Source organism: Phyllobates terribilis, unplaced genomic scaffold (assembly GCF_046119375.1).
Source record: "Phyllobates terribilis strain yellow unplaced genomic scaffold, ASM4611937v1 Scaffold_3__8_contigs__length_932513732, whole genome shotgun sequence".
NCBI lineage: Eukaryota > Metazoa > Chordata > Amphibia > Anura > Dendrobatidae > Phyllobates > Phyllobates terribilis.
In genome coordinates, this window is record NW_027362763.1 from 10,003,850 (window position 1) to 10,031,120 (window position 27,271).

Genomic DNA, 27,271 nt, shown 5'->3' on the forward strand with positions numbered 1-27,271 from the left:
TCAATCCCAATATCCCATGTTTGGCCTCATCCATATCGTGACGTCACTTCCGTCCGGAGCTCCGCGCTGTAGACAGCAGATATCTCATCCTCCTCCTCCAAACTCTGCAATGACGTCACCCTACGTCATTACTGAGCCATGACGTCATGAGTCACCTGATAAGAAGGTGAGCGATGGTGACATAATACAGCAGCCGAGAACCCTCAATGCTGCACATCACTACAACACTCATCATCCTGTGTATATGTGACAACTCTCCCATCATCCTGTGTATATGTGACTCCTCCCCATCATCCTGTGTATATGTGACTCCTCCCCCATCATCCTGTGTATATGTGACTCCTCCCCCATCATCCTGTGTATATGTGACTCCTCCCCCATCATCCTGTGTATATGTGACTCCTCCCCCATCATCCTGTGTATATGTGACTCCTCCCCCATCATCCTGTGTATATGTGACTCCTCCCCATGATCCTGTGTATATGTGACTCCTCCCCATCATCCTGTGTATATGTGACTCCTCCCCCATCATCCTGTGTATATGACGCGCCCCCTGGGCCATATTCTTTAGGGGAATACCCGGAGCCGGATCAGATGGGGGTTGTAGTCTCCGAGTGGCGGTGACCCGGTCCGTGCCCAGGGTGTCAAGCTCAGTGTGTGGCAGTCTTTACAGATGTTATTAGTTGTTCTTTGTGTCGACTACGCCACCCGTTGATTTGCGGTCACTACGGCCGCCGCTGCAGCAGGGTCCGCTGAGGCTGGTGGTATGTGTGCAGCTTCGGGTAGTATAACCCCCAACGGGAGGGGTATAGCCTCAGGGGGTCAGGTGTAGAGGATGGTGGTAGTGGTGGTGCAGTGTGGATGGTAAGAAGACTCAGAGTCGGGCTGTGCAGTTCAGGGTTTTTACTTACTGCTGTTCTGTTGGTCACTCTGGCCTTGAGTGACCGCCCGAGCCGTGCTGCGTCCACCAGGTCCTGGACTCGGCCAACCCCCAAGCAATTCTGGAGCGTGGTCCTGAGCTCCCTTTCTGACTGTCCTTTCTACTGGCCTTTCTCACCAGGGGTCCACTTATATCCGGCTCCCTCGGGCCTCTTGGTGGGTGCACCTCTCCGGGGTTCCCTGACCCTATGCCTGGTGTGCCTTCTTAGTGGACTTAGTGAGGGGCTGCTCCACATGAAGTGTCGCAGCCTCCGGTTCTTAGCTGAGGGTTGTTTCTCTCCTCCACTAATTTGGGATCCGGTTCCCTTGCGTGCCAACCCTTCACCCTTCTGGTTGTATACTAGGTTCTTGGGGTTCCTTCTTCTCCCCCTCTGGGTCCTTCTCTTCTCCTCTCTCTTCTCTCTGCAGGCGCTCCTGGACCTCTCTCAGGACTCACTAACCCTCTACAGAAGACTGACCCTGATCTAAGATGGTTCCCACCTTATATACTCCCTCTATGTGTGAGCTCAGGTGACCAGCACCCAATGAGCTCCTAGCCTTACCCAGACTGCTCCCCCTATCTGCCCCTACACTACTGGGATGTTCCACCCCCCTCCCACTCCAGCCAGGGACAGACACTGTCGTACCTGCACATATTCCTAGTGGGAGTACCATCGGTCTGTCCCTCGGAAATGGGATGTATGTAGTGTATGCAGCTAACTGAGCTCAGTTCCACACTCCATCCTTACCCGGGAGTGGAATACCACACCTCTGGGTTGAGGTGCAATACCCCTGTAGCAGCCGAATCCTCAGGGTGCTACATTCCCCCCTGGTAAATCACAGCACGTCCTCGGGCTGTAAGAAAACAAAACATCCATAAACATACAAATTTTCATAACAACATAAACATATAAAACATTATATATATATCATCAGCATAAACTTTTTATATAAAACTTTCTTGTTCCTTCGGCCACGGTGCGACTTGTGACCGGGTAAAGTGCGACAGTCTCTGGTAGAAAAACACGGCTTTCCTATAAAACCAGTTGGGGGCGCCTTAAAAAGCGCAACTATGTACAAGGGGAGATATGGCCGCTCTCAGTCCTCGGCCAGGTATTAGGAAAGGAATGACCGCTCTCAGTCCTCGGTCAGTGGGAATAGGGACACACGGGTTTCAGTTCAATTTGCTGGTCCCAACGGGGACTATATTTTAACTAGCAGCAGTAACAGTTCACTGTACCCCGACGGGTAACTATGTACAGTCTCTTTACCGTACTTTAATGACGGCGTCCTCCTGCTCCTTCTTTGTCTTCAGACCCGTCCGGGTCCTCTTGCTCCTCCTCACACCGCAGCTCCTCCTCCGTCAGGCGATGTACATGGAGGGCGTAGGGTCCTTTGGCACACTTGTGCCGGGTGAACGTGACCTCGTCCCCTACATATAGGTCACGACCTCTGTGTCCCTCCGGCAGATGGCTTTCTACGTCTCTGCGGGTGACAAAGACGTCGCCGGGGGTATGATGATCCCTGATGAAACCCCAACCGTGCTGCAGTTGGAATTTAATTACAGTCCCGGTGGCACGGGGACCATGAGCTGCACGGGGGTTCCTCCTGGTCCGGCTCTTCTGCTCTCCGCTCTGTTCCTGCAGCCGCTGCTCTCGGACCCGCCTCTCTCTCCTCTCCCGGTCGAAGACCTCTAACTGCTGCCGGCAGCACTCCGCACGTTCAGCTGCGGCTGCCCGCGTTTCTTGAGTGAACCCCATGAGGTCTCCTCCGGTGGGGTCCCACTCGAATTGTGCTTCTTCTAGCGGGAGCGGGGTTCTCCTGACGGGCTTCGGAGCCGGAATCAGGGGCTCGCACAGGGGCCTTGCTCTTTGGAGTTCCAGTTGGTAGTACTCCTGGGGCCATACAAAGGGCTGCCCATCCGGGCACGTGTGCTGGGCAAATAGATCTTCGCCCAGGTGCGGCACTCGAGATGTTGAGGGCGCGTTGATGGTAGCGGCGCCCGGGTCGACCAGGCCTTGCGACCAGGCTTGGGGCACCCTAAAGGTAAAGGGCACCGTGAAGACGGCGGCGCCCGGGTGTTCCTGGCCTTGCGACCAGGCCGGTGGCTCGGCAGAGGTAGAGGGCGCTGTTGGTACTGCGGCGCCCGGGGGCACTCGGCCTTGCGACCAGGCCGATGGTATTTCCTGCTTCGCCGCGCTCAGGGTTGGGGCGCGTGACGTCACAGGGGTCGCGGCCGCGGCTTCTGCTTGAGGCCTAGTCTGGCACGGTGACGATGCAGCGACGGGCACGGCAGGGGGAATTTCGGGCTCTGCGACGGGGAGCTGGGACAGGTACACGGTTTCTCGGCTCGGGGTAGAGACGTCCCCTTTACCTGCCTCCGTCCGTTCAGCTCCCTTCTCGGCGCCGTCTCCTGCCTTCATTCCTCCTGCGCCATCCTCAGAGGCGGTCTGTCTCCTCGTCTCGGGCGGCGTGCTCCGCTGACGGGTTCCGGTCTGCTGGGCCATCTCACGGCTCCACTCCGTCAGCGTGTCTTGCTGCACCTGGGCCATCCTCCGTGCGAGGCCCTCCAGCGCGATCTGTGCACACTCCCGGTCTCGGGGGAGCTGTGCTAGGATCTCCACTAAGCCTAGTGGGGTTGTTGCTTGCAGCAGGCTCCTGACCACTGGGTCGGTGCTGCCTGTCTCTCCCTCCATCTCCGGGTACGCTTTCTCTGGACTCCTCTCCAGACTTCTTGTCTCCGGGTGCGCTCTCTCCAGACTCCCCCAGGCTGCACCCATCTTCGTTCTTTTGTTCTGTCTCCGCCCACATTGAGGGTGGTCCCGGGGCAACTTAGTGATTGTCAGTTCCAGGGGCAGTTCTCTCACGCTGATGGACACTTCCAGCATCACAGTCTCTGTTGGTGGGCGCGGTTTCCGCTTTTGGCGCCATTCTTCGACCTGGCCCACGATGGGAGGTGGCCTTTTGCCACCCTCTGGCACGCCCATAATGGCGTCCGCTCTTCCAAGGCGGGAAATCTTTGGAAATGGCGGGAATCGTCTCCCAGTGGCGGGAAACTCCATGGATGGCGGGAAAAAGCTTCAAATGGCGGACAACCGGCGGGAAACGACCTGTGATGGGGTCCGTTGGCGGGGACACTCCAGAACCGGCGGGAGACTTCTTTTTGAGGTAACGGTGAACTTTTCTTCAGGCACGCAGTACCCAGTTGTTGCGGGCACGTTATCCTTCCGACTACGCCAAAGTTGACGCGCCCCCTGGGCCAGTGTTGTTTGGGGGATACCCGGAGCCGGATCAGATGGGGGTTGTAGTCTCCGAGTGGCGGTGACCCGGTCCGTGCCCAGGGTGTCAAGCTCAGTGTGTGGCAGTCTTTACAGATGTTATTAGTTGTTCTTTGTGTCGACTACGCCACCCGTTGATTTGCGGTCAATACGGCCGCCGCTGCAGCAGGCTCCGCTGAGGCTGGTGGTATGTGTGCAGCTTCGGGTAGTATAACCCCCAACGGGAGGGGTATAGCCTCAGGGGGTCAGGTGTAGAGGATGGTGGTAGTGGTGGTGCAGTGTGGATGGTAAGAAGACTCAGAGTCGGGCTGTGCAGTTCAGGGTTTTTACTTACTGCTGTTCTGTTGGTCACTCTGGCCTTGAGTGACCGCCCGAGCCGTGCTGCGTCCACCAGGTCCTGGACTCGGCCAACCCCCAAGCAATCTGGAGCGTGGTCCTGAGCTCCCTTTCTGACTGTCCTTTCTACTGGCCTTTCTCACCAGGGGTCCACTTATATCCGGCTCCCTCGGGCCTCTTGGTGGGTGCACCTCTCCGGGGTTCCCTGACCCTATGCCTGGTGTGCCTTCTTAGTGGACTTAGTGAGGGGCTGCTCCACATGAAGTGTCGCAGCCTCCGGTTCTTAGCTGAGGGTTGTTTCTCTCCTCCACTAATTTGGGATCCGGTTCCCTTGCGTGCCAACCCTTCACCCTTCTGGTTGTATACTAGGTTCTTGGGGTTCCTTCTTCTCCCCCTCTGGGTCCTTCTCTTCTCCTCTCTCTTCTCTCTGCAGGCGCTCCTGGACCTCTCTCAGGACTCACTAACCCTCTACAGAAGACTGACCCTGATCTAAGATGGTTCCCACCTTATATACTCCCTCTATGTGTGAGCTCAGGTGACCAGCACCCAATGAGCTCCTAGCCTTACCCAGACTGCTCCCCCTATCTGCCCCTACACTACTGGGATGTTCCACCCCCCTCCCACTCCAGCCAGGGACAGACACTGTCGTACCTGCACATATTCCTAGTGGGAGTACCATCGGTCTGTCCCTCGGAAATGGGATGTATGTAGTGTATGCAGCTAACTGAGCTCAGTTCCACACTCCATCTTTACCCGGGAGTGGAATACCACACCTCTGGGTTGAGGTGCAATACCCCTGTAGCAGCCGAATCCTCAGGGTGCTACATATATATGACTCCTCCCCCATCATCCTGTGTATATGTGACTCCTCCCCATCATCCTGTGTATATGTGACTCCTCCCCATCATCCTGTGTATATGTGACTCCTCCCCCATCATCCTGTGTATATGTGACTCCTCCCCATCATCCTGTGTATATGTGACTCCTCCCCCATCATCCTGTGTATATGTGACTCCTCCCCCATCATCCTGTGTATATGTGACTCCTCCCCCATCATCCTGTGTATATGTGACTCCTCCCCATCATCCTGTGTATATGTGACTCCTCCCCATCATCCTGTGTATATGTGACTCCTCCCCCATCATCCTGTGTACATGTGACTCCTCCCCCATCATCCTGTGTATATGTGACTCCTCCCCCATCATCCTGTGTATATGTGACTCCTCCCCCATCATCCTGTGTATATGTGACTCCTCCCCATCATCCTGTGTATATGTGACTCCTCCCCATCATCCTGTGTATATGTGACTCCTCCCCATCATCCTGTGTGTGACTCCTCCCCATCATCCTGTGTATATGTGACTCCTCCCCATCTTCCTGTGTATATGTGACTCCTCCCCATCATCCTGTGTATACGTGACTCCTCCCCATCATCCTGTGTATATGTGACTCCTCCCCATCATCCTGTGTATATGTGACTCCGCCCCATCATCCTGTGTATATGTGACTCCTCCCCCATCATCCTGTGTATATGTGACTCCTCCCCATCATCCTGTGTATATGTGACTCCTCCCCATCATCCTGTGTATATGTGACTCCTCCCCATCATCCTGTGTATATGTGACTCCTCCCCCATCATCCTGTGTATATGTGACTCCTCCCCCATCATCCTGTGTATATGTGACTCCTACCCCATCATCCTGTGTATATGGGACTCCTCCCCCATCATCCTGTGTATATGGGACTCCTCCCCCATCATCCTGTATATATGTGACTCCTCCCCCATCATCCTGTATATATGTGACTCCTCCCCATCATCCTGTATATATGTGACTCCTCCCCATCATCCTGTGTATATGTGACTCCTCCCCCATCATCCTGTATATATGTGACTCCTCCCCCATCATCCTGTGTATATGTGACTCCTCCCCCATCATCCTGTGTATATGTGACTCCTCCCCCATCATCCTGTGTATATGTGACTCCTCCCCCATCATCCTGTGTATATATGACTCCTCCCCCATCATCCTGTGTATATGTGACTCCTCCCCATCATCCTGTGTATATGTGACTCCTCCCCCATCATCCTGTGTATATGTGACTCCTCCCCCATCATCCTGTGTATATGTGACTCCTCCCCCATCATCCTGTGTATATGTGACTCCTCCCCCATCATCCTGTGTATATATGACTCCTCCCCCATCATCCTGTGTATATATGACTCCTCCCCCATCATCCTGTGTATATGTGACTCCTCCCCATCATCCTGTGTATATGTGACTCCTCCCCATCATCCTGTGTATATATGAGTCCTCCCCCATCATCTTGTGTATATGTGACTCCTCCCCATCATCCTGTGTATATGTGACTCCTTCCCCATCATCCTGTGTATATGTGATTCCTCCCCCCATCATCCTGTGTATATGTGACTCCTCCCCCATCATCCTGTGTATATGTGACTCCTCCCCCATCATCCTGTGTATATGTGACTCCTCCCCCATCATCCTGTGTATATGTGACTCCTCCCCCATCATCCTGTGTATATGTGACTCTTCCCCCATCATCCTGTGTATATGTGACTCCTCCCCATCATCCTGTGTATATGTGACTCCTCCCCCATCATCCTGTGTATATGTGACTCCTCCCCCATCATCCTGTGTATATGTGACTCCTCCCCCATCATCCTGTGTATATGTGACTCCTCCCCCATCATCCTGTGTATATGTGACTCCTACCCATCATCCTGTGTATATGTGACTCCTCCCCCATCATCCTGTGTATATGTGACTCCTCCCCCATCATCCTGTGTATATATGACTCCTCCCCCATCATCCTGTGTATATATGACTCCTCCCCCATCATCCTTTGTATATGTGACTCCTCCCCATCATCCTATGTATGTGTGACTCCTCCCCCATCATCCTGTGTATGTGTGACTCCTCCCCATCATCCTGTGTATATGTGACTCCTCCCCATCATCCTGTGTATATGTGACTCCTCCCCCATCATCCTGTGTATATGTGACTCCTCCCCCATCATCCTGTGTATATGTGACTCCTCCCCATCATCCTGTGTATATATGACTCCTCCCCCATCATCCTGTGTATATGTGACTCCTCCCCATCATCCTGTGTATATGTGACTCCTCCCCATCATCCTGTGTATATGTGACTCCTCCCCCATCATCCTGTGTATATGTGACTCCTCCCCATCATCCTGTGTATATGTGACTCCTCCCCCATCATCCTGTGTATATGTGACTCCTCCCCATCATCCTGTGTATATGTGACTCCTCCCCATCATCCTGTGTATATGTGACTCCTCCCCATCATCCTGTGTATATGTGACTCCTCCCCATCATCCTGTGTATATGTGACTCCTCCCCATCATCCTGTGTATATGTGACTCCTCCCCCATCATCCTGTGTATATGTGACTCCTCCCCATCATCCTGTGTATATCTGACTCCGCCCCATCATCCTGTGTATATGTGACTCCTCCCCCATCATCCTGTGTATATGTGACTCCTCCCCCATCATCCTGTGTATATGTGACTCCTCCCCCATCATCCTGTGTATATGTGACTCCTCCCCATCATCCTGTGTATATGTGACTCCTCCCCCATCATCCTGTGTATATGTGACTCCTCCCCCATCATCCTGTGTATATGTGACTCCTCCCCCATCATCCTGTGTATATGTGACTCCTCCCCCATCATCCTGTGTATATGTGACTCCTCCCCCATCCTGTGTATATGTGACTCCTCCCCATCATCCTGTGTATATGTGACTCCTCCCCATCATCCTGTGTATATGTGACTCCTCCCCATCATCCTGTGTATATGTGACGCCTCCCCATCATCCTGTGTATATGTGACTCCTCCCCATCATCCTGTGTATATGTGACTCCTCCCCATCATCCTGTGTATATGTGACTCCTCCCCATCATCCTGTGTATATGTGACTCCTCCCCATCATCCTGTGTATATGTGACTCCTCCCCCATCATCCTGTGTATATGTGACTCCTCCCCCATCATCCTGTGTATATGGGACTCCTCCCCCATCATCCTGTGTATATGGGACTCCTCCCCCATCATCCTGTGTATATGGGACTCCTCCCCCATCATCCTGTATATATGTGACTCCTCCCCATCATCCTGTGTATATGTGACTCCTCCCCCATCATCCTGTATATATGTGACTCCTCCCCATCATCCTGTGTATATGTGACTCCTCCCCATCATCCTGTGTATATGTGACTCCTCCCCATCATCCTGTGTATATGTGACTCCTCCCCCATCATCCTGTGTATATGTGACTCCTCCCCCATCATCCTGTGTATATGTGACTCCTCCCCCATCATCCTGTGTATATGTGACTCCTCCCCCATCATCCTGTGTATATGTGACTCCTCCCCCATCATCCTGTGTATATGTGACTCCTCCCCCATCATCCTGTGTATATGTGACTCCTCCCCATCATCCTGTGTATATGTGACTCCTCCCCCATCATCCTGTGTATATGTGACTCCTCCCCCATCATCCTGTGTATATGTGACTCCTCCCCCATCATCCTGTGTATATTTGACTCCTCCCCCATCATCCTGTGTATATGTGACTCCTCCCCCATCATCCTGTGTATATATGACTCCTCCCCCATCATCCTGTGTATATGTGACTCCTCCCCATCATCCTGTGTATATGTGACTCCTCCCCATCATCCTGTGTATATGTGAGTCCTCCCCCATCATCCTGTGTATATGTGACTCCTCCCCATCATCCTGTGTATATGTGACTCCTTCCCCATCATCCTGTGTATATGTGATTCCTCCCCCATCATCCTGTGTATATGTGACTCCTCCCCCATCATCCTGTGTATATGTGACTCCTCCCCCATCATCCTGTGTATATGTGACTCCTCCCCCATCATCCTGTGTATATGTGACTCCTCCCCCATCATCCTGTATATATGTGGCTCCTCCCCATCATCCTGTGTATATGTGACTCCTCCCCATCATCCTGTGTATATGTGACTCCTCCCCCATCATCCTGTGTATATGTGACTCCTCCCCCATCATCCTGTGTATATGTGACTCCTCCCCCATCATCCTGTGTATATATGACTCCTCCCCCATCATCCTGTGTATATATGACTCCTCCCCATCATCCTGTGTATATGTGACTCCTCCCCATCATCCTGTGTATATGTGACTCCTCCCCCATCATCCTGTGTATATGTGACTCCTCCCCCATCATCCTGTGTATATGTGACTCCTCCCCCATCATCCTGTGTATATGTGACTCCTCCCCCATCATCCTGTGTATATATGACTCCTCCCCATCATCCTGTGTATATGTGACTCCTCCCCATCATCCTGTGTATATGTGACTCCTCCCCATCATCCTGTGTATATGTGACTCCTCCCCCATCATCCTGTGTATATGTGACTCCTCCCCCATCATCCTGTGTATATGTGACTCCTCCCCCATCATCCTGTGTATATGTGACTCCTCCCCCATCATCCTGTGTATATGTGACTCCTCCCCATCATCCTTTGTATATGTGACTCCTCCCCATCATCCTGTGTATATGTGACTCCTCCCCCATCATCCTGTGTATGTGTGACTCCTCCCCCATCATCCTGTGTATATGTAACTCCTCCCCCATCATCCTGTGTGTGACTCCTCCCCATCATCCTGTGTATATGTGACTCCTCCCCATCATCCTGTGTATATGTGACTCCTCCCCATCATCCTGTGTATATGTGACTCCTCCCCCATCATCCTGTGTATATGTGACTCCTCCCCCATCATCCTGTGTATATGTGACTCCTCCCCCATCATCCTGTGTATATATGACTCCTCCCCCATCATCCTGTGTATATGTGACTCCTCCCCATCATCCTGTGTATATGTGACTCCTCCCCATCATCCTGTGTATATGTGACTCCTCCCCCATCATCCTGTGTATATGTGACTCCTCCCCATCATCCTGTGTATATGTGACTCCTCCCCCATCCTGTGTATATGTGACTCCTCCCCATCATCCTGTGTATATGTGACTCCTCCCCATCATCCTGTGTATATGTGACTCCTCCCCCATCATCCTGTGTATATGTGACTCCTCCCCATCATCCTGTGTATATGTGACTCCTCCCCCATCATCCTGTGTATATGTGACTCCTCCCCCATCATCCTGTGTATATGTGACTCCTCCCCCATCATCCTGTGTATATGTGACTCCTCCCCATCATCCTGTGTATATCTGACTCCGCCCCATCATCCTGTGTATGTGTGACTCCTCCCCCATCATCCTGTGTATATGTGACTCCTCCCCCATCATCCTGTGTATATATGACTCCTCCCCCATCATCCTGTGTATATGTGACTCCTCCCCATCATCCTGTGTATATGTGACTCCTCCCCCATCATCCTGTGTATATGTGACTCCTCCCCCATCATCCTGTATATATGTGACTCCTCCCCCATCATCCTGTGTATATGTGACTCCTCCCCCATCCTGTGTATATGTGACTCCTCCCCATCATCCTGTGTATATGTGACTCCTCCCCATCATCCTGTGTATATGTGACTCCTCCCCATCATCCTGTGTATATGTGACTCCTCCCCATCATCCTGTGTATATGTGACTCCTCCCCCATCATCCTGTGTATATGTGACTCCTCCCCCATCATCCTGTGTATATGTGACTCCTCCCCCATCATCCTGTGTATATGTGACTCCTCCCCCATCATCCTGTGTATATGTGACTCCTCCCCCATCATCCTGTGTATATGTGACTCCTCCCCCATCATACTGTGTATATGTGACTCCTCCCCCATCATCCTGTGTATATGTGACTCCTCCCCCATCATCCTGTGTATATGTGACTCCTCCCCCATCATCCTGTGTATATGTGACTCCTCCCCCATCATCCTGTGTATATGTGACTCCTCCCCATCATCCTGTGTATATATGACTCCTCCCCCATCATCCTGTGTATATGTGACTCCTCCCCATCATCCTGTGTATATGTGACTCCTCCCCATCATCCTGTGTATATGTGACTCCTCCCCCATCATCCTGTGTATATGTGACTCCTCCCCATCATCCTGTGTATATGTGACTCCTCCCCCATCATCCTGTGTATATGTGACTCCTCCCCATCATCCTGTGTATATGTGACTCCTCCCCATCATCCTGTGTATATGTGACTCCTCCCCCATCATCCTGTGTGTGACTCCTCCCCATCATCCTGTATGTGACTCCTCCTCATCATCCTGTGTATATGTGACTCCTCCCCATCATCCTGTGTATATGTGACTCCTCCCCCATCATCCTGTGTATATGTGACTCCTCCCCCATCATCCTGTGTATATGTGACTCCTCCCCCATCATCCTGTGTATATGTGACTCCTCCCCATCATCCTGTGTATATGTGACTCCTCCCCATCATCCTGTGTATATGTGACTCCTCCCCATCATCCTGTGTATATGTGACTCCTCCCCCATCATCCTGTGTATATGTGACTCCTCCCCATCATCCTGTGTATATGTGACTCCTCCCCCATCATCCTGTGTATATGTGACTCCTCCCCATCATCCTGTGTATATATGACTCCTCCCCCATCATCCTGTGTATATGTGACTCCTCCCCATCATCCTGTGTATATGTGACTCCTCCCCCATCATCCTGTGTATATGTGACTCCTCCCCCATCATCCTGTGTATATGTGACTCCTCCCCATCATCCTGTGTATATGTGACTCCTCCCCCATCATCCTGTGTATATGTGACTCCTCCCCCATCATCCTGTGTATATGTGACTCCTCCCCCATCATCCTGTGTATATGTGACTCCTCCCCATCATCCTGTGTATATGTGACTCCTCCCCATCATCCTGTGTATATGTGACTCCTCCCCATCATCCTGTGTATAGGTGACTCCTCCCCATCATCCTGTGTATAGGTGACTCCTCCCCATCATCCTGTGTATAGGTGACTCCTCCCCATCATCCTGTGTATAGGTGACTCCTCCCCCATCATCCTGTGTATAGGTGACTCCTCCCCCATCATCCTGTGTATAGGTGACTCCTCCCCCATCATCCTGTGTACATGTGACTCCTCCCCCATCATCCTGTGTATATGTGACTCCTCCCCCATCATCCTGTGTACATGTGACTCCTCCCCCATCATCCTGTGTATATGTGACTCCTCCCCCATCATCCTGTGTATATGTGACTCCTCCCCCATCATCCTGTGTATATGTGACTCCTCCCCATCATCCTGTGTATATGTGACTCCTCCCCATCATCCTGTGTATATGTGACTCCTCCCCATCATCCTGTGTGTGACTCCTCCCCATCATCCTGTGTATATGTGACTCCTCCCCATCATCCTGTGTATACGTGACTCCTCCCCATCATCCTGTGTATACGTGACTCCTCCCCATCATCCTGTGTATATGTGACTCCGCCCCATCATCCTGTGTATATGTGACTCCTCCCCCATCATCCTGTGTATATGTGACTCCTCCCCATCATCCTGTGTATATGTGACTCCTCCCCATCATCCTGTGTATATGTGACTCCTCCCCATCATCCTGTGTATATGTGACTCCTCCCCCATCATCCTGTGTATATGTGACTCCTCCCCCATCATCCTGTGTATATGTGACTCCTACCCCATCATCCTGTGTATATGGGACTCCTCCCCCATCATCCTGTGTATATGGGACTCCTCCCCCATCATCCTGTATATATGTGACTCCTCCCCCATCATCCTGTATATATGTGACTCCTCCCCATCATCCTGTATATATGTGACTCCTCCCCATCATCCTATGTATATGTGACTCCTCCCCCATCATCCTGTATATATGTGACTCCTCCCCCATCATCCTGTGTATATGTGACTCCTCCCCCATCATCCTGTGTATATGTGACTCCTCCCCCATCATCCTGTGTATATGTGACTCCTCCCCCATCATCCTGTGTATATATGACTCCTCCCCCATCATCCTGTGTATATGTGACTCCTCCCCATCATCCTGTGTATATGTGACTCCTCCCCCATCATCCTGTGTATATGTGACTCCTCCCCCATCATCCTGTGTATATGTGACTCCTCCCCCATCATCCTGTGTATATGTGACTCCTCCCCCATCATCCTGTGTATATATGACTCCTCCCCCATCATCCTGTGTATATATGACTCCTCCCCCATCATCCTGTGTATATGTGACTCCTCCCCATCATCCTGTGTATATGTGACTCCTCCCCATCATCCTGTGTATATATGAGTCCTCCCCCATCATCTTGTGTATATGTGACTCCTCCCCATCATCCTGTGTATATGTGACTCCTTCCCCATCATCCTGTGTATATGTGATTCCTCCCCCCATCATCCTGTGTATATGTGACTCCTCCCCCATCATCCTGTGTATATGTGACTCCTCCCCCATCATCCTGTGTATATGTGACTCCTCCCCCATCATCCTGTGTATATGTGACTCCTCCCCCATCATCCTGTGTATATGTGACTCCTCCCCCATCATCCTGTGTATATGTGACTCCTCCCCATCATCCTGTGTATATGTGACTCCTCCCCCATCATCCTGTGTATATGTGACTCCTCCCCCATCATCCTGTGTATATGTGACTCCTCCCCCATCATCCTGTGTATATATGACTCCTCCCCCATCATCCTGTGTATATGTGACTCCTACCCATCATCCTGTGTATATGTGACTCCTCCCCCATCATCCTGTGTATATGTGACTCCTCCCCCATCATCCTGTGTATATATGACTCCTCCCCCATCATCCTGTGTATATATGACTCCTCCCCCATCATCCTTTGTATATGTGACTCCTCCCCATCATCCTATGTATGTGTGACTCCTCCCCCATCATCCTGTGTATGTGTGACTCCTCCCCATCATCCTGTGTATATGTGACTCCTCCCCATCATCCTGTGTATATGTGACTCCTCCCCCATCATCCTGTGTATATGTGACTCCTCCCCCATCATCCTGTGTATATGTGACTCCTCCCCATCATCCTGTGTATATATGACTCCTCCCCCATCATCCTGTGTATATGTGACTCCTCCCCATCATCCTGTGTATATGTGACTCCTCCCCATCATCCTGTGTATATGTGACTCCTCCCCCATCATCCTGTGTATATGTGACTCCTCCCCATCATCCTGTGTATATGTGACTCCTCCCCCATCATCCTGTGTATATGTGACTCCTCCCCATCATCCTGTGTATATGTGACTCCTCCCCATCATCCTGTGTATATGTGACTCCTCCCCATCATCCTGTGTATATGTGACTCCTCCCCATCATCCTGTGTATATGTGACTCCTCCCCCATCATCCTGTGTATATGTGACTCCTCCCCCATCATCCTGTGTATATGTGACTCCTCCCCATCATCCTGTGTATATCTGACTCCGCCCCATCATCCTGTGTATATGTGACTCCTCCCCCATCATCCTGTGTATATGTGACTCCTCCCCCATCATCCTGTGTATATGTGACTCCTCCCCCATCATCCTGTGTATATGTGACTCCTCCCCATCATCCTGTGTATATGTGACTCCTCCCCCATCATCCTGTGTATATGTGACTCCTCCCCCATCATCCTGTGTATATGTGACTCCTCCCCCATCATCCTGTGTATATGTGACTCCTCCCCCATCCTGTGTATATGTGACTCCTCCCCATCATCCTGTGTATATGTGACTCCTCCCCATCATCCTGTGTATATGTGACGCCTCCCCATCATCCTGTGTATATGTGACGCCTCCCCATCATCCTGTGTATATGTGACTCCTCCCCATCATCCTGTGTATATGTGACTCCTCCCCATCATCCTGTGTATATGTGACTCCTCCCCATCATCCTGTGTATATGTGACTCCTCCCCATCATCCTGTGTATATGTGACTCCTCCCCATCATCCTGTGTATATGTGACTCCTCCCCCATCATCCTGTGTATATGTGACTCCTCCCCCATCATCCTGTGTATATGTGACTCCTCCCCCATCATCCTGTGTATATGGGACTCCTCCCCATCATCCTGTGTATATGGGACTCCTCCCCCATCATCCTGTATATATGTGACTCCTCCCCATCATCCTGTGTATATGTGACTCCTCCCCCATCATCCTGTATATATGTGACTCCTCCCCATCATCCTGTGTATATGTGACTCCTCCCCATCATCCTGTGTATATGTGACTCCTCCCCATCATCCTGTGTATATGTGACTCCTCCCCCATCATCCTGTGTATATGTGACTCCTCCCCCATCATCCTGTGTATATGTGACTCCTCCCCCATCATCCTGTGTATATGTGACTCCTCCCCCATCATCCTGTGTATATGTGACTCCTCCCCCATCATCCTGTGTATATGTGACTCCTCCCCCATCATCCTGTGTATATGTGACTCCTCCCCATCATCCTGTGTATATGTGACTCCTCCCCCATCATCCTGTGTATATGTGACTCCTCCCCCATCATCCTGTGTATATGTGACTCCTCCCCCATCATCCTGTGTATATTTGACTCCTCCCCCATCATCCTGTGTATATGTGACTCCTCCCCCATCATCCTGTGTATATATGACTCCTCCCCCATCATCCTGTGTATATGTGACTCCTCCCCATCATCCTGTGTATATGTGACTCCTCCCCATCATCCTGTGTATATGTGAGTCCTCCCCCATCATCCTGTGTATATGTGACTCCTCCCCATCATCCTGTGTATATGTGACTCCTTCCCCATCATCCTGTGTATATGTGATTCCTCCCCCATCATCCTGTGTATATGTGACTCCTCCCCCATCATCCTGTGTATATGTGACTCCTCCCCCATCATCCTGTGTATATGTGACTCCTCCCCCATCATCCTGTGTATATGTGACTCCTCCCCCATCATCCTGTATATATGTGGCTCCTCCCCATCATCCTGTGTATATGTGACTCCTCCCCATCATCCTGTGTATATGTGACTCCTCCCCCATCATCCTGTGTATATGTGACTCCTCCCCCATCATCCTGTGTATATGTGACTCCTCCCCCATCATCCTGTGTATATATGACTCCTCCCCATCATCCTGTGTATATATGACTCCTCCCCATCATCCTGTGTATATGTGACTCCTCCCCATCATCCTGTGTATATGTGACTCCTCCCCCATCATCCTGTGTATATGTGACTCCTCCCCCATCATCCTGTGTATATGTGACTCCTCCCCCATCATCCTGTGTATATGTGACTCCTCCCCCATCATCCTGTGTATATATGACTCCTCCCCATCATCCTGTGTATATGTGACTCCTCCCCATCATCCTGTGTATATGTGACTCCTCCCCATCATCCTGTGTATATGTGACTCCTCCCCCATCATCCTGTGTATATGTGACTCCTCCCCCATCATCCTGTGTATATGTGACTCCTCCCCCATCATCCTGTGTATATGTGACTCCTCCCCCATCATCCTGTGTATATGTGACTCCTCCCCATCATCCTTTGTATATGTGACTCCTCCCCATCATCCTGTGTATATGTGACTCCTCCCCCATCATCCTGTGTATGTGTGACTCCTCCCCCATCATCCTGTGTATATGTAACTCCTCCCCCATCATCCTATGTGTGACTCCTCCCCATCATCCTGTGTATATGTGACTCCTCCCCATCATCCTGTGTATATGTGACTCCTCCCCATCATCCTGTGTATATGTGACTCCTCCCCCATCATCCTGTGTATATGTGACTCCTCCCCCATCATCCTGTGTATATGTGACTCCTCCCCCATCATCCTGTGTATATATGACTCCTCCCCCATCATCCTGTGTATATGTGACTCCTCCCCATCATCCTGTGTATATATGACTCCTCCCCATCATCCTGTGTATATGTGACTCCTCCCCCATCATCCTGTGTATATGTGACTCCTCCCCATCATCCTGTGTATATGTGACTCCTCCCCCATCCTGTGTATATGTGACTCCTCCCCATCATCCTGTGTATATGTGACTCCTCCCCATCATCCTGTGTATATGTGACTCCTCCCCCATCATCCTGTGTATATGTGACTCCTCCCCATCATCCTGTGTATATGTGACTCCTCCCCCATCATCCTGTGTATATGTGACTCCTCCCCCATCATCCTGTGTATATGTGACTCCTCCCCCATCATCCTGTGTATATGTGACTCCTCCCCATCATCCTGTGTATATCTGACTCCGCCCCATCATCCTGTGTATGTGTGACTCCTCCCCCATCATCCTGTGTATATGTGACTCCTCCCCCATCATCCTGTGTATATGTGACTCCTCCCCCATCATCCTGTGTATATATGACTCCTCCCCCATCATCCTGTGTATATGTGACTCCTCCCCATCATCCTGTGTATATGTGACTCCTCCCCCATCATCCTGTGTATATGTGACTCCTCCCCCATCATCCTGTGTATATGTGACTCCTCCCCCATCATCCTGTGTATATGTGACTCCTCCCCCATCCTGTGTATATGTGACTCCTCCCCATCATCCTGTGTATATGTGACTCCTCCCCATCATCCTGTGTATATGTGACTCCTCCCCATCATCCTGTGTATATGTGACTCCTCCCCATCATCCTGTGTATATGTGACTCCTCCCCCATCATCCTGTGTATATGTGACTCCTCCCCCATCATCCTGTGTATCTGTGACTCCTCCCCCATCATCCTGTGTATATGTGACTCCTCCCCCATCATCCTGTGTATATGTGACTCCTCCCCCATCATCCTGTGTATATGTGACTCCTCCCCCATCATCCTGTGTATATGTGACTCCTCCCCCATCATCCTGTGTATATGTGACTCCTCCCCCATCATCCTGTGTATATGTGACTCCTCCCCCATCATCCTGTGTATATGTGACTCCTCCCCCATCATCCTGTGTATATGTGACTCCTCCCCATCATCCTGTGTATATATGACTCCTCCCCCATCATCCTGTGTATATGTGACTCCTCCCCATCATCCTGTGTATATGTGACTCCTCCCCATCATCCTGTGTATATGTGACTCCTCCCCCATCATCCTGTGTATATGTGACTCCTCCCCATCATCCTGTGTATATGTGACTCCTCCCCCATCATCCTGTGTATATGTGACTCCTCCCCATCATCCTGTGTATATGTGACTCCTCCCCATCATCCTGTGTATATGTGACTCCTCCCCCATCATCCTGTGTGTGACTCCTCCCCATCATCCTGTGTGTGACTCCTCCTCATCATCCTGTGTATATGTGACTCCTCCCCATCATCCTGTGTATATGTGACTCCTCCCCCATCATCCTGTGTATATGTGACTCCTCCCCCATCATCCTGTGTATATGTGACTCCTCCCCCATCATCCTGTGTATATGTGACTCCTCCCCATCATCCTGTGTATATGTGACTCCTCCCCATCATCCTGTGTATATGTGACTCCTCCCCATCATCCTGTGTATATGTGACTCCTCCCCCATCATCCTGTGTATATGTGACTCCTCCCCATCATCCTGTGTATATGTGACTCCTCCCCATCATCCTGTGTATATGTGACTCCTCCCCATCATCCTGTGTATATATGACTCCTCCCCCATCATCCTGTGTATATGTGACTCCTCCCCATCATCCTGTGTATATGTGACTCCTCCCCCATCATCCTGTGTATATGTGACTCCTCCCCCATCATCCTGTGTATATGTGACTCCTCCCCATCATCCTGTGTATATGTGACTCCTCCCCCATCATCCTGTGTATATGTGACTCCTCCCCCATCATCCTGTGTATATGTGACTCCTCCCCCATCATCCTGTGTATATGTGACTCCTCCCCATCATCCTGTGTATATGTGACTCCTCCCCATCATCCTGTGTATATGTGACTCCTCCCCATCATCCTGTGTATAGGTGACTCCTCCCCATCATCCTGTGTATAGGTGACTCCTCCCCATCATCCTGTGTATAGGTGACTCCTCCCCCATCATCCTGTGTATAGGTGACTCCTCCCCCATCATCCTGTGTATAGGTGACTCCTCCCCCATCATCCTGTGTATATGTGACTCCTCCCCCATCATCCTGTGTATATGTGACTCCTCCCCCATCATCCTGTGTATAGGTGACTCCTCCCCCATCATCCTGTGTATATGTGACTCCTCCCCCATCATCCTGTGTATATGTGACTCCTCCCCCATCATCCTGTGTATATGTGACTCCTCCCCCATCATCCTGTGTATATGTGACTCCTCCCCCATCATCCTGTGTATGTGACTCCTCCCCATCATCCTGTGTATATGTGACTCCTCCCCCATCATCCTGTGTATATGTGACTCCTCCCCATCATCCTGTGTATATGTGACTCCTCCCCCATTATCCTGTGTATATGTGACTCCTCCCCATCATCCTGTGTATATGTGACTCCTCCCCATCATCCTGTGTATATGTGACTCCTCCCCCATCATCCTGTGTATATGTGACTCCTCCCCATCATCCTGTGTATATGTGACTCCTCCCCATCATCCTGTGTATATGTGACTCCTCCCCATCATCCTGTGTATATGTGACTCCTCCCCCATCATCCTGTGTATATGTGACTCCTCCCCCATCATCCTGTGTATATATGACTCCTCCCCCATCATCCTGTGTATATGTGACTCCTCCCCATCATCCTGTGTATATATGACTCCTCCCCATCATCCTGTGTATATGTGACTCCTCCCCCATCATCCTGTGTATATGTGACTCCTCCCCATCATCCTGTGTATATGTGACTCCTCCCCATCATCCTGTGTATATGTGACTCCTCCCCCATCCTGTGTATATGTGACTCCTCCCCCATCATCCTGTGTATGTGACTCCTCCCCATCATCCTGTGTATATGTGACTCCTCCCCCATCATCCTGTGTATATGTGACTCCTCCCCATCATCCTGTGTATATGTGACTCCTCCCCCATTATCCTGTGTATATGTGACTCCTCCCCATCATCCTGTGTATATGTGACTCCTCCCCATCATCCTGTGTATATGTGACTCCTCCCCCATCATCCTGTGTATATGTGACTCCTCCCCATCATCCTGTGTATATGTGACTCCTCCCCATCATCCTGTGTATATGTGACTCCTCCCCATCATCCTGTGTATATGTGACTCCTCCCCCATCATCCTGTGTATATGTGACTCCTCCCCCATCATCCTGTGTATATATGACTCCTCCCCCATCATCCTGTGTATATGTGACTCCTCCCCATCATCCTGTGTATATATGACTCCTCCCCATCATCCTGTGTATATGTGACTCCTCCCCCATCATCCTGTGTATATGTGACTCCTCCCCATCATCCTGTGTATATGTGACTCCTCCCCATCATCCTGTGTATATGTGACTCCTCCCCCATCCTGTGTATATGTGACTCCTCCCCATCATCCTGTGTATATGTGACTCCTCCCCATCATCCTGTGTATATGTGACTCCTCCCCCATCATCCTGTGTATATGTGACTCCTCCCCATCATCCTGTGTATATGTGACTCCTCCCCCATCATCCTGTGTATATGTGACTCCTCCCCCATCATCCTGTGTATATGTGACTCCTCCCCCATCATCCTGTGTATATGTGACTCCTCCCCATCATCCTGTGTATATCTGACTCCGCCCCATCATCCTGTGTATGTGTGACTCCTCCCCCATCATCCTGTGTATATGTGACTCCTCCCCCATCATCCTGTGTATATATGACTCCTCCCCCATCATCCTGTGTATATGTGACTCCTCCCCATCATCCTGTGTATATGTGACTCCTCCCCCATCATCCTGTGTATATGTGACTCCTCCCCCATCATCCTGTGTATATGTGACTCCTCCCCCATCATCCTGTGTATATGTGACTCCTCCCCCATCCTGTGTATATGTGACTCCTCCCCATCATCCTGTGTATATGTGACTCCTCCCCATCATCCTGTGTATATGTGACTCCTCCCCATCATCCTGTGTATATGTGACTCCTCCCCATCATCCTGTGTATATGTGACTCCTCCCCCATCATCCTGTGTATATGTGACTCCTCCCCCATCATCCTGTGTATATGTGACTCCTCCCCCATCATCCTGTGTATATGTGACTCCTCCCCCATCATCCTGTGTATATGTGACTCCTCCCCCATCATCCTGTGTATATGTGACTCCTCCCCCATCATCCTGTGTATATGTGACTCCTCCCCCATCATCCTGTGTATATGTGACTCCTCCCCCATCATCCTGTGTATATGTGACTCCTCCCCCATCATCCTGTGTATATGTGACTCCTCCCCCATCATCCTGTGTATATGTGACTCCTCCCCATCATCCTTTGTATATGTGACTCCTCCCCCATCATCCTGTGTATATGTGACTCCTCCCCATCATCCTGTGTATATGTGACTCCTCCCCATCATCCTGTGTATATGTGACTCCTCCCCCATCATCCTGTGTATATGTGACTCCTCCCCATCATCCTGTGTATATGTGACTCCTCCCCCATCATCCTGTGTATATGTGACTCCTCCCCATCATCCTGTGTATATGTGACTCCTCCCCATCATCCTGTGTATATGTGACTCCTCCCCCATCATCCTGTGTGTGACTCCTCCCCATCATCCTGTATGTGACTCCTCCTCATCATCCTGTGTATATGTGACTCCTCCCCATCATCCTGTGTATATGTGACTCCTCCCCCATCATCCTGTGTATATGTGACTCCTCCCCCATCATCCTGTGTATATGTGACTCCTCCCCCATCATCCTGTGTATATGTGACTCCTCCCCATCATCCTGTGTATATGTGACTCCTCCCCATCATCCTGTGTATATGTGACTCCTCCCCATCATCCTGTGTATATGTGACTCCTCCCCCATCATCCTGTGTATATGTGACTCCTCCCCATCATCCTGTGTATATGTGACTCCTCCCCATCATCCTGTGTATATGTGACTCCTCCCCATCATCCTGTGTATATATGACTCCTCCCCCATCATCCTGTGTATATGTGACTCCTCCCCATCATCCTGTGTATATGTGACTCCTCCCCCATCATCCTGTGTATATGTGACTCCTCCCCCATCATCCTGTGTATATGTGACTCCTCCCCATCATCCTGTGTATATGTGACTCCTCCCCCATCATCCTGTGTATATGTGACTCCTCCCCCATCATCCTGTGTATATGTGACTCCTCCCCCATCATCCTGTGTATATGTGACTCCTCCCCATCATCCTGTGTATATGTGACTCCTCCCCATCATCCTGTGTATATGTGACTCCTCCCCATCATCCTGTGTATAGGTGACTCCTCCCCATCATCCTGTGTATAGGTGACTCCTCCCCATCATCCTGTGTATAGGTGACTCCTCCCCCATCATCCTGTGTATAGGTGACTCCTCCCCCATCATCCTGTGTATAGGTGACTCCTCCCCCATCATCCTGTGTATAGGTGACTCCTCCCCCATCATCCTGTGTATATGTGACTCCTCCCCCATCATCCTGTGTATATGTGACTCCTCCCCCATCATCCTGTGTATATGTGACTCCTCCCCCATCATCCTGTGTATGTGACTCCTCCCCATCATCCTGTGTATATGTGACTCCTCCCCCATCATCCTGTGTATATGTGACTCCTCCCCATCATCCTGTGTATATGTGACTCCTCCCCCATTATCCTGTGTATATGTGACTCCTCCCCATCATCCTGTGTATATGTGACTCCTCCCCATCATCCTGTGTATATGTGACTCCTCCCCCATCATCCTGTGTATATGTGACTCCTCCCCATCATCCTGTGTATATGTGACTCCTCCCCATCATCCTGTGTATATGTGACTCCTCCCCATCATCCTGTGTATATGTGACTCCTCCTCATCATCCTGTGTATATGTGACTCCTCCCCATCATCCTGTGTATATGTGACTCCTCCCCATCATCCTGTGTATATGTGACTCCTCCCCCATCATCCTGTGTATATGTGACTCCTCCCCCATCATCCTGTGTATATGTGACTCCTCCCCCATCATCCTGTGTATATGTGACTCCTCCCCATCATCCTGTGTATATGTGACTCCTCCCCATCATCCTGTGTATATGTGACTCCTCCCCATCATCCTGTGTATATATGACTCCTCCCCCATCATCCTGTGTATATGTGACTCCTCCCCCATCATCCTGTGTATATGTGACTCCTCCCCATCATCCTGTGTATATGTGACTCCTCCCCCATCATCCTGTGTATATGTGACTCCTCCCCATCATCCTGTGTATATGTGACTCCTCCCCATCATCCTGTGTATATGTGACTCCTCCCCATCATCCTGTGTATATGTGACTCCTCCTCATCATCCTGTGTATATGTGACTCCTCCCCATCATCCTGTGTATATGTGACTCCTCCCCCATCATCCTGTGTATATGTGACTCCTCCCCCATCATCCTGTGTATATGTGACTCCTCCCCCATCATCCTGTGTATATGTGACTCCTCCCCCATCATCCTGTGTATATGTGACTCCTCCCCATCATCCTGTGTATATGTGACTCCTCCCCCATCATCCTGTTTATATGTGACTCCTCCCCATCATCCTGTGTATATGTGACTCCTCCCCATCATCCTGTGTATATGTGACTCCTCCCCCATCATCCTGTGTATATGTGACTCCTCCCCCATCATCCTGTGTATATGTGACTCCTCCCCATCATCCTGTGTATATGTGACTCCTCCCCATCATCCTGTGTATATGTGACTCCTCCCCCATCCTGTGTATATGTGACTCCCCCCCATCATCCTGTGTATATGTGACTCCCCCCCCCCCCCCCCCCTCGTGCTCCCTGCTGTCCTCCGGTGGGGGTCACTGTGTCTTGCTCTCCCGCAGGGTCCCCGCTTTCTGGGGGTGATGGAGCCGGTGCAGCTCTGTGATCCGGTAAGTGTCTCCTCCCACGATGCCGCGCTGCACAGTGACCGGCGGGGGCAGTGATGACCTCCCGCAGCTCAGGATGGGATCAGATAAGTAGGAGGACACGCTGTATTGGCCGCCCGCCTGCTGTCCCCGTCACTCACTGCCCCTCCCCCTCCGCAGGGGCCGGTCACATTCGAGGACGTGGCGGTGCACTTCTCGGAAGCGGAGTGGCGGTGGCTGCAGGACTGGCAGAAGGAGCTGTACCGGAGCGTGATGAAGGAGAACTACGAGACCGTGTCCTCGCTGGGGGGCGTCTGGCAGACGGAGAGCAGCGTACCAGGTACGGGGGGCTGATGGCTCATTGGTCGGATTAGCAGGGGGTGGAGCTCCATATTAAGGGTGGATGACACCACTGCTCATTTCAGGGCCCCCGGCACAAGTGTGTGACGTCCTGCTGGTCCGAGGAGCAAGGAGACCCCAGACATCCGTGAAGGAGGAGAGCGGTAAGTGGGAAGGTACTGTGATGGGGGTGCTTCGTATCATCCCCTCCCCCACTGTAGCTGCGGGACCCTCACCTGTGAACGTCTCCCCTCCATGAGATGACATTCTTATCAAAGCCTTGTCATTTCCAAGATCTTTGCTTGGGAACCATGTTGGATTCTGGGACATAAGGGAGATCTGCACCGACACACTGTAACAACCCTCCTGCTGTGTATCACGTGGTGCTCACTGGTGTCTCTTCTTTCAGATCCTACAGACTTGGACATGTCATCCATCCGGACGGTGATCATAAAGGAGGAATCTGCGTCTGCTCCGTCCGTCAGCCATGAATCGCTCAGGAGAAGGAGGAGGAGACGAGGCGCCTCCGGCCCGGAGCTGGTGAAGACGGAGGAGCAGAATGCGGACTGGCTGCCTGTCCCCTCGTCCCTGAGCCGCGGCCTCGACGCCTCCTCCCAGAACAAGATCTTCCTGAAGCGGAAGTCAGCGTCCGTGCTGCTGGACTGTTACCGGAAGCAGCGCCGGCCGGACTCCGCCTTCCCTTGTAGCGTCTGCAAGAAAACCTTCCCCAGCCGCTACCGTCTCCGGATTCACTCCCGAGTTCACACCGGGGAGAAGCCGTACATCTGCCGGGACTGCGGTAAGGGCTTCTCCCGCTCAGACTATCTGAAGTTGCACCGCCGGCTGCACACCGAGGAGAATCCGTACAAGTGCCCCGATTGTGGCAAGGGCTTCTCCGACAAAGTGACCCGGAGGAAGCACCTGAGGGTCCAGCACAACCGTCTGGACCGAAGATTGAAGGAAGTGAGACGTCTCCTCCAGCAGGACACCACCGGCCGCCCCACTGACCCTCCCCCCAAGAAGCTGCACGTGTGTGACGTGTGCGAGAAAGGCTTCAGCAAATCCTACAACCTGAAGGTCCACCAGAGAATCCACACCGGGGAGAAACCCTATCAGTGTCCCAAATGCGAGAAGAGCTTCTCCCAGAACATCCGGCTGAAGATCCACAAGACCACGCATGAGGAGTGGGCGCACGAAGCCGGACGCTTCCGGAGAGCCAAACCCACCGCTCCTCCGGAGAGGATCCACAAGTGTCATGTCTGCGAGAAGAGCTTCGGTAAGTCCTACACCCTGAAAGTTCATCTGAGAATCCACACTGGGGAGAAGCCATATCAGTGCGAGGAGTGCCACAAGTGCTTCTCCAAGAACAACCTCCTCACCGTCCACAAGAGAATCCACAGCGGAGAGAGGCCCTACCAGTGCATGGAGTGTCCCAAGAGCTTCAGCGTCATCTCCCACCTCCGCGTCCACAGGAGGACCCACACCGGAGAGCGGCCGTACCAGTGCACCGAGTGCACCAAAAGCTTCAGCGACTATTCCTCCATGGTGCGGCACCTCAGGGTGCACTCTGGCGCCAAGCCGTACCCGTGCACCATCTGCAGCAAGAGTTTCCGGGAGAAGTCCCACCTGACCGTGCACAAGCGCACGCACACAGGCGAGCGGCCTTACAAGTGCGACGAGTGCGACCGAGCTTTCAGCGACTGCTCCTCTTTCGTAGAGCACCGGCGAAACCACAGTGGCGCCCGGCCCTACAAGTGCGAAGTGTGCGACAAGAGCTTCACCAAGGCCTACACCCTGAAGATCCACAACCGCGTCCACACCGGCGAGCGGCCCTACAAGTGTAACCGATGTCCCCGGAGCTACAGCATCAAGTATCACCTGAAGGTGCACGAGAAGACCCATGACATGGGCCCCCGTGTGCACGCTGCCCCCGTGAGGCCAAGAACTATATTAGTAGAGTAGTCAAGATGGCGGCCGCCTCCCTACCCTCCGCGTGTTTCACGGTTTCTATTTTGCATGTTCATAATATTTGTCAGAAACTTCTTATTTATTTTTAATAAATAGCTTCAGCTCCGACATGGAGCCTCGTGTGAGCCGCCGACATGGGACCGGGCACCGCGGGGGGCACCCACTGAGAAAGCTGATCACAGACCGGGCTTACTCGCAGAACCAGACGCAGGTCACACCGCACCCCGTCTGGGGGAGGACAAGGTTGTCAGCCTGGTCCTAAAATGTCAGGTGGCAGGGTCTGACAACCCCGGTCCCCTGCTTCTGGCCGGGGGAGGGGCGATATCCCTCTTGCGGCCATCCCTTTAATATCTCTGCTGTAGAACTCCTTACAATCATGTCACCTGCACCCCCATCCCCATTGGTACACTCCTCTCCTGAAGTACTCTGTGCTGCTGGATAACCTACTTCTTCCACTATGTAGATGCAGATGTGT

The 27,271-nt window shown here is 51.7% G+C and overlaps 1 protein-coding gene across 2 annotated transcripts; it reads left to right on the top strand.

The window, feature by feature from the left end:
- Positions 1-12: 12 nt before the first annotated feature.
- Positions 13-26,904, top strand: LOC141258667 (zinc finger protein 212-like). 2 transcript variants are annotated; one of them, XM_073673641.1, is made up of 5 exons: positions 14-166; positions 24,466-24,513; positions 24,670-24,829; positions 24,915-24,992; positions 25,238-26,904. In XM_073673641.1, the coding sequence occupies exons 2-5, from the start codon at positions 24,487-24,489 to the stop codon at positions 26,788-26,790; spliced, it is 1,818 nt and encodes a 605-aa protein (XP_073529742.1). In that variant the 5' UTR covers positions 14-166; positions 24,466-24,486; the 3' UTR covers positions 26,791-26,904. The 2 variants fall into 2 exon arrangements, with proteins under 2 accessions (XP_073529743.1, XP_073529742.1); XM_073673642.1 differs by lacking the exon at positions 24,466-24,513 and having other exon boundaries at positions 13-166.
- The last annotated feature ends 367 nt before the right edge of the window (positions 26,905-27,271 follow it).

Excerpts from the sequence above, each read along its gene's own strand:
- LOC141258667 (XM_073673641.1), top strand. The coding sequence starts at position 24,487 with ATGGAGCCGGTGCAGCTCTGTGATCCG. Across the intron at positions 24,830-24,914 it reads GACGGAGAGCAGCGTACCAG|GGCCCCCGGCACAAGTGTGT; the intron begins GTACGGGGGGCT and ends TGCTCATTTCAG. Across the intron at positions 24,993-25,237 it reads ATCCGTGAAGGAGGAGAGCG|ATCCTACAGACTTGGACATG; the intron begins GTAAGTGGGAAG and ends CTCTTCTTTCAG.